The 8,005-nt window shown below is 35.8% G+C and overlaps 1 protein-coding gene across 1 annotated transcript; it reads left to right on the top strand.

Moving 5' to 3' along the window:
- The first annotated feature begins 376 nt into the window (after positions 1–376).
- On the top strand, positions 377–6,753 carry LOC133858417 (phosphatidylinositol/phosphatidylcholine transfer protein SFH12-like). The gene is made up of 12 exons (XM_062293885.1): positions 377–476; positions 663–929; positions 1,294–1,371; positions 1,466–1,567; positions 1,646–1,695; positions 1,858–1,957; positions 2,081–2,176; positions 2,364–2,477; positions 3,092–3,215; positions 3,988–4,385; positions 6,447–6,524; positions 6,625–6,753. The coding sequence occupies exons 1-12, from the start codon at positions 420–422 to the stop codon at positions 6,634–6,636; spliced, it is 1,476 nt and encodes a 491-aa protein (XP_062149869.1). The 5' UTR covers positions 377–419; the 3' UTR covers positions 6,637–6,753.
- Positions 6,754–8,005: the final 1,252 nt, after the last annotated feature.

Genomic DNA, 8,005 nt, shown 5'->3' with positions numbered 1-8,005 from the left:
ATCTGTTTATAAAAAAGTAATGGAAAAGGTTTTTTTTTAAAGGAAAAAATTGGTTATTTAGATAATAAACAATATGTTCATGTATGTATACTTCTGTCAGATTAGTAAATTATCGTATACCTCATTCTTCTAAGCTCACAGTTGCATATAACTGCACTGAAATCAATGGAAACTGTTGCCAGAAGATTAAACATTTTAGTTAATATTTGACAGTGCCATTGGAAGTAAGTGGCATGCATTGAGTAGTTCATGAAGATTAATTCTATGAAAGAGGAGACAAACATAAGGGCTGTACTTATTTTCGAGTAAAATGCCATTTTTTTTAAAGAAAACTTTTTAACAAGTAATTTGAAAACTTTGCCCTTTGATTCTACAGATTCTTGAAGGCCAGGAAATTTGATATTGAGAAAACAAAGCAAATGTGGTCTGACACGATCCAGTGGAGGAAGGAATTTGGTGCTGACACTATTATTGAGGTATTTATTGCAGAAATGGGTGGCTGAGGCCATAGATGCTTCAAAGTTTTTTATTATTTATTTGCTTTCATGTTTTGCTCTAATTGTTCTTTCTTTTCGATCTTCAAACAAGAAGTTTAATTTACCAAGTGTGCCCCTCTGGCTGAGCTGCACTAATTTTTCCTTTTCTTATCCCTTTTTCTAAAGGACTTTGAATTTAAAGAAATCAATGAAGTCCTGGAATACTATCCCCAAGGGCATCATGGAGTAGATAAAGATGGACGACCTGTGTACATCGAGAGATTAGGCAAAGTAGATCCAACCAAGCTGATGCAGGTCACAAGCATGGACCGATATGTGAAATACCATGTAAGGGAGTTTGAGAGGACATTTGCGGTAAAGTTCCCAGCTTGTTCAATTGCAGTAAAGAAGCACATTGATCAAAGTACAACCATCCTGGATGTGCAAGGAGTGGTACGTGAGAACAATAATCACAAGTTAGGTAGCTCTAATTTTGCATACAAATGTAACTAAAATATCAATAATCATGGATCCTTGGAAGAAAGATGAAAATCAATCTTCAAAAGGTGCAAAAAGTTCAAGTAGTATGCCCCCCACAAAAAAAGAAAAAGAAAAAAGGATCTTGTAGAGAGAGAGAGAGTGTTTTGCAAAGCTATCTTGATGTTGAATCAATGCCACAGGGACTGAAAATTTTTAACAAAGCTGCAAAGCTATCTTGATTTTTTATAGGGAGGGAGGGAGAGTGTTTTGCAAAGCTATCCTGATTTTTTATTTTTTTTTGGATAATAACTATCTTGATGTTGAATCAATGCCACAGGGACTGAAAAATTTCAACAAAGCTGCCAGGGAACTTATCAGTTCCCTTCAGAAGATTGATGGTGACAATTATCCCGAGGTAACACCTTTCTGGTTTGTTGTCTATGTAGCTTGTATTTATACTGAAGATAACAGGACTATTGATGCCATGTGGATTTTTGTCTTCACTGCAGACTTTGAATCGGATGTTCATCATCAATGCTGGTTCTGGATTTAGAATGTTGTGGAACACCGTGAAGTCTTTTCTTGACCCTAACACTACAGCAAAAATCCATGTAAGGACACACCTTATGCCGAATCTGCTTGTTTTGATCTAGGGAATGTATTAATCAGTTGCTGGTATTATTAACCAGGTTCTTGGCAATAAATACCAGAGCAAGTTGCTTGAAATAATTGATGCTAGGTAAGTTTCTAATGATTAAGCTATTTTGAACTTCTATCTCATCTTGGTTTTTTATCGTACTTTTTTTATTATATCTACTCAATTTTAGATGAGTGATTTCTTCTTTGATTTTAACATTTTTCTTTTTGTACTTGAAATTATTTGTTTGTCTTGGTGCACCAGTGAGTTGCCAGAATTTCTAGGAGGCACTTGTACCTGTGCCGATCAAGGAGGCTGCATGCGTTCTGATAAAGGCCCATGGAAGGACCCAGAGATACTAAATGTGATTTAGAAAACTCTTTTTTACAGTTTTCAGTTTTCCCCTGTTACTTACAAGTCGATTGATTATCTTTGTATGATTACACTAGAATTAGCAACCTTATTTATTTGATATATGGACCTGCAGATGGTTCAAAATGGTGATCATAAATGTACAAAGAAACCCAAGACTCAAATCACAGAGGAGAAGACAATTTCTGAGGACAAGATGGTGTACACCAAGGTCTTGCTTGATCTTTGAACATGGATCTGTTGTTCCGCTTATTTCCCTGTTGATAGTCCCCTCTAATTCTAATGTTTTTTTGGTGCTACATTATCTCCATTCTCCGAATTATTTTTGCTTTCCAATGGCTTTCCGTGCTCCTTGTCAATGATAAACTGCCTAATTTATTTCATGTGTCCTTTTTCAGGGTCGTGACTCTTCCAGCATGGGGGCAGCTGCAGATGTAGATGACATGCCATCTTTCTCTTCTAGACTTCCAGGGGAGCGTATCAAGCACCCACAACTCGCTCCTATCCGTGAAGTATGGCAGACTTCATGTTTAATCTTGTCATTAATAATTTTTTTTTTAAAAAAACTGTTGCTGTGTCAGCCACTAGTTAAAGCAGAAAAAAGAGTTGCTTAGGGCATCTGGAAAATAGTTTTGCACCGTTGGCAATCTTTATTTTGATGAATCCAATGAATCTAAATTCAAAGGAAAGGGGTTTATAGTGTGAGGCATCCAAGTTGGATTGCCTGGTGGTGGAATATATTAGGTTCATAAGTACCTAGAAACCTTGTTCTAGGGGTAGTTGAGCATTACTTTTTCTATTTGGACGCTTGACTCTGAAAAGACTGGAGTGCCATGTGTTCCTAGTATGACACAAGTCAAGATGCCCCTCTCCCGGTGGAATCCTTTGTTTGTCTTCATACTAGGTGTCGGGGGATCTGAAAGGGATGGAGTTACACTTTTTTTTTTTTAATTATATTTTTGTTGTTGTGTGTGTTTGTGTTTGTGTTTGATGCACATGCACTCTTTTTTGCTCACTTATTTTTCTTCACCCCCTGCCTCGGCGGATTCCCGATTTCCTCTGTATTTTGTTGATTTTGTCAATATAAGTGACGGTTCTAACTTTTGATGAACAACAAACCCCACAGGTTTCCATTACACAAAATTTCCAAGAGACCTGCAAGTGTGAAGAATTTGTCCCAGTGGTTGATAAAAATGTGGATCCAACTTGGCAAAAGATGGTAGATAATGAAAGATTTGCCCTTTCAAAAGGTACACCGCCTATGGTTATTGTTGCCTATACATACATACCATTTTTAAAGTATTTACGAGCTCTTATCTATATCATGAAGAGTAATGAAGTAACTGCATAGATCTGAGCATGACTATTAGGCTTGCCTATTTTTCCTGACATAGTTTGTTTTGGAATTGCAAGAAGAAATTAGAAAGAAGTGGCAATTATTTCCCTACGTCTACTTTGAGACATTTGAATTAGATCTGGGATCATTTACAGGAAAAACGGGGGAAGGAAGCTGGACCTGGTCTGTTCAGCATGTTCCTCAATCTAACTCGAGTATTCACAATGTCATAATGAACTGGTCCGGTGTCTGCACATGTGATGGTTTATAGCACCTGTCACAACATGTCACAGAAGATACAGTTCAAGAATTGAGGATTAGGAGAAAATTGTACTTGTGTTGCATAAGTTAGATTTCACTAATCAGCCAATTAAATCATAAGCTTTAGTCAGGAAGAGCATCATAATTCTGTCAACCTATTTTCTTTTAGTTGATTGCAAAGCAAAACAGGGTGCTGTTGCTAATATAATGATGACCGATCTTTATCAACAGTTCTATTATTTCCTTCTTAAGAATTTTTTATATGGAGGTTTTTCCTTATAGAGATACCCTTTATGCTTTCCTTATGCAAAAACAATGTTTAGGCGACCTTATTCTTGTCTTTTGTTTTCTAATCCAAATAGCGTATGCTATATTATTTTGAAAAAAAAAAAATCATACATATTATAAGTTTTCTATAACTTCAGCAGCAGATTGTTTTGCCATGCATGATGCTTGCAAAATTCCTGAAGGGTTCAGCTCTCAAATTTTTACTGGTCTTATGGCAATTATTATGGGCATTGTCACCATGGTCAGATTGACACGCAACATGCCCAAGAAGCTCACAGATGCCACCATCTACTCCAGCCCTTGTTACTGTGTTGACACAATGTTCAAAGGCCAGGCACCTTCACACCAGTTTCCTGAACCTGCCATCTCTGGCGTTGAGTACATGTCTGTTTTGAAACGCATGGTTGAATTGGAAGAGAAAGTAAGTGTTTTGAGCATGAAACCTTCTGCCATGCCAGCTGAGAAGGAAGAAATGATGAATGCTGCTATAAGCCGGGTTGATGCCTTGGAGCAAGAGCTTATCGCAACCAAGAAGGTACTTCATTGTTGGTTTCCAGGAAATTCCTTGTTATGCATATAATTATAGATAGCAGTAAAATCCGGTCAAAAGGGGGGAAAAACAAAAGCTATTATCTGCATGATAATTATATGTTCTATTTGTTTAGGTTTTTTGGTTTATTGATCTTCCAATAGCAGCATCTTTTTTTTTTTCTTTTTTTTTTTTTCCCATGAAGTGAAAATAAAAATAAAAGGGAAAGTATGTATGGAAACTAGTAGTGGGTTGCTGGATCAAGGGTCATCACTGAAAAGCTGAAGGTAGTATAATTTCTTCTTTTCAAAAGAATTATTTCTTATTTTGCTTAAAATCAACCTATTTGATGTCAGGAGGGTCATCACTGAAAAGCTGAAGGTAGTGTAATTTCTTCTTTTCAAAAGAATTATTTCTTATTTTGCTTAAAATCAACCTATTTGATGTCAGGGTTCAAAAAAATATTTCTCTAGTGCATAACTAAAAAATACTTTTGTGCTTCTCTGACTTGTCTGAGTTGCCCCAGGAAAAAAAAAAAAAAAACCTTCAAGATGACTTGACTTAACTTCTGATCTTGAATCATCCCTCTGATCATAAGCTTGTACTTTTTCATTTGAGCATCAGTAGAGTTGCCAAAAGTGGTTGAAAATTTTTACTCCCGGTTTTTAGTTGAACATTTTCAGGATTGGATACAAATAAGACAGTTTTCTTTCTCTTTTACAAGTTACAACATGACAAGTACTTCTAGCTGCCAGTAATTAGACATAAATTAATTTGTTTAAAATTGCCCTTTGAAACTGAGTTATCTGTTTGGGAAATGTCTGCCATTTTGAGGAATGAAGCTTCTTGTAAAGGGTCCGAACATGGCAAGTTCTAGATGCTACGATTAAATTGATTTGTTTATTTTCATTTGCTTCTTTCTTTGGCGTACCAATTATCATACACTTAAATTTTGAAGGCCAAGTCCCTCGAAGTTTGGGGTTGATATCAATTTGATTCTCAAGTTTTTGATTTGGTCAATTTAGTCCTCATATATTAAATTGCATTCAATTTAGTCTTTTTTTTTGATAAACAATTTAGTCTCTTCATCCATATAACTAAGCAGCCATTAAGTCATCAAATGGCACTGTTTTTGACCCCCCCAAAAAAAAAACTATTGTTTTACGTAAACGACATAAATTTAAATTTCAAATTTCTTCCACCTCTAAAAGATATTATATTTTTTTTTCTCCAAATTTTGATTCCACCCGCACTCCTCCCCAAATGGATGAGTACGAAGTACGAACCCTTATTTTTTTTTTTTGAATAGATAGCATGAGCTACCATATATTGCTGAAAAAGTCCAAAGGCAATACAGAGAATAGAGAAACCAAGACTCCCTACACTCAAGTCAGAATATAACTCTGACTTGAAACAGCTGCCTACACAATACTCAAAAATTACAGGAACACCGTTAGAGCCACTCTTTACATTTAAGCACACTAAATCATAGAAAAGATGGCCGAACCCTTATTTCAAATTTATGTAATAATTAGGGTGCCATCCATTTGGGGAGAAGTGGAGGTTAACAAGTACTTCGGAAAAATAAATATAGTTGGAGTTGGAAAAGAAATTTGAAATTTGAAATTTAATGTCTATGACATTTAAAACTCTTTTTTCTTAATGGATCACATTGTGTCTAAATTGATCAAATTAGGATTTGAGAAACCAAATTAACAACAAACCCAAACTTGAAAGAACTAATTTGTAGTTTAGCCAAAAATTAATGTGTCCTAATAAGATATTAAATTCTTATTCAAATAATTGCATATGCTTTTATAACCACGATGACGCTAGGCAATTGGTTGGATCTGGATTCCTAACAAATGTGTGAAAGCTCTTATGAGACCCACTTGTCCGAGCAAATTGGTGGACTGCCCGAGACTTGCTCGAGCAGATGAGCTTCATAGAGACTCTCTCAAGTGTCAACCTAAATAATAAAATTGCTGAAAGTCCCTATCCAATTAGATACATGATTATGTTGGAGGTTTTTGATTCCATTTATATTGATTACTCTTGGTGTTTTAGGCTTTGGAGGACTCATTTGCCCAGCAAGAGGAGCTCATAGCTTATCTTGACAAAAAGAAGAAGAAGAAGAAGAAATTGGTATGATACCCATAATATTGCTATATATATTTTTGTTCATCTACATTAAGTTTTAGGTGGAATTGTATGATTTTCAAACTTTGGCATGTAATTAATGCAGTTTAGCTGGTGATGAAAGAAATTATGGACGCCAAGAGATGCTCTCAGGATACCAAATGCGGTGATGTCCCCTTCCCCGAAGCCACCCAAGTGTACTCCATGTTCCCTTGCATAATATATAAATAAAAAGCTTTTATCGAATATTTAATTTTGCGTATATATCTCAAGTAATAATTGGCATCCCATCAGTCTAATTGCCAAACAAGTCTTTGAGCATCCATTTTTGTCGTCCTTGCCTCCTTGGGTGTGTAGGATGACCAAAGAGAGAATGCCACTCAGGTGGGTGGCCGGTGGCCCTATAACTAGTGATGTTCTCTGTGCTTGTGCTCCGTGATAAGGAGCAAAATGCCAGTGATTAAGATCTTGGATAGCAAACCAAAAAAAAAAAAAGAACACGTTGTTGGAAGAGGAAAATGAGGTAATACATTTCTTACTACACATCCATGACAAATTTACATCACAAGTCATATTATATTTAATAGAAACGAGTGTTACGTGGTCTACTACTTGGCAATGCTGATATAATAAGTGATACGGAAACTATCACGTCAGTTTGTAAGCATGACAAGTGTCACATAGACTATTACGTGACAGACCGAATTTTAGTGACTGATATGACAAGTGTGATATGGACTATCATATTAGTTTGTAAGGAAATTATAATAAAAGCTGTAGTATCCCTAACAGCACTCGTAAAAAGAAAATAAAAAAGGACCAATTTTATCTTCACTAAGCATGAACTGTCATGTCAGTTTACAAGTGTTATTTAGCGACTGATGTGGTAAGTACAACGTAAGTTATCATATCTGTTTGTAAAAAACTTATAATAAAAGTGTATTACCCCTTACAATACTTAAAAAAAAAGAAAAAAGAAAAAAAAGAGAGACAAATTTTGCTCCAGTAAACATGAACATTTCTCATGTATAGATGTCGACCCATTTGCACCGAGTAGCCTAGAACAATAAAAACGCGGGCGAGCATCAAGTCCATGAGAGTAGTAGCGTGGTAAGCATATGTGAGAGTAGTAGCGTGTTTGCTTTTCATAATTTCAGTACTATTTTTACATAAATTACTGCCTTCAAAATTTCTCCTTTATTGGTGACCATGGTGAGTAAAGCCCTCAGTCATAACCACGTATATATGACGCACATGGTAGAGGCAGAAGGCACAACCCTCTACTTCTATGGTCTCGCTTCGGTTTTGCTCCATCCTCCTTCCTCAAACCTTGTCATTATCAACAAATTAATACAAATCATATCAAACAATTTTTTATGAATATAATTAATGGACAAAGATTTCTTTAAAACTGGGTCGGAGAAAGTTCGTTCAGGCTTCAACCCAGTTTATAAAACAGTCATTTTATGTGTTCGATCTTTAAGTAG

This window comes from Alnus glutinosa, chromosome 1 (genome assembly GCF_958979055.1).
Source record: "Alnus glutinosa chromosome 1, dhAlnGlut1.1, whole genome shotgun sequence".
Taxonomy (NCBI): Eukaryota; Viridiplantae; Streptophyta; class Magnoliopsida; order Fagales; family Betulaceae; genus Alnus; species Alnus glutinosa.
This window is presented reverse-complemented; position numbering and strand designations above follow the sequence as displayed.

Coding starts and splice junctions, on each gene's coding strand:
- LOC133858417 (XM_062293885.1), top strand. CDS start 420: ATGTGGTCTGACACGATCCAGTGGAGGAAGGAATTTGGTGCTGACACT. Junction 477..662: donor GTGCTGACACTATTATTGAG/GTATTTATTGCA, acceptor CTTTTTCTAAAG/GACTTTGAATTTAAAGAAAT. Junction 1,958..2,080: donor AGGACCCAGAGATACTAAAT/GTGATTTAGAAA, acceptor ATGGACCTGCAG/ATGGTTCAAAATGGTGATCA.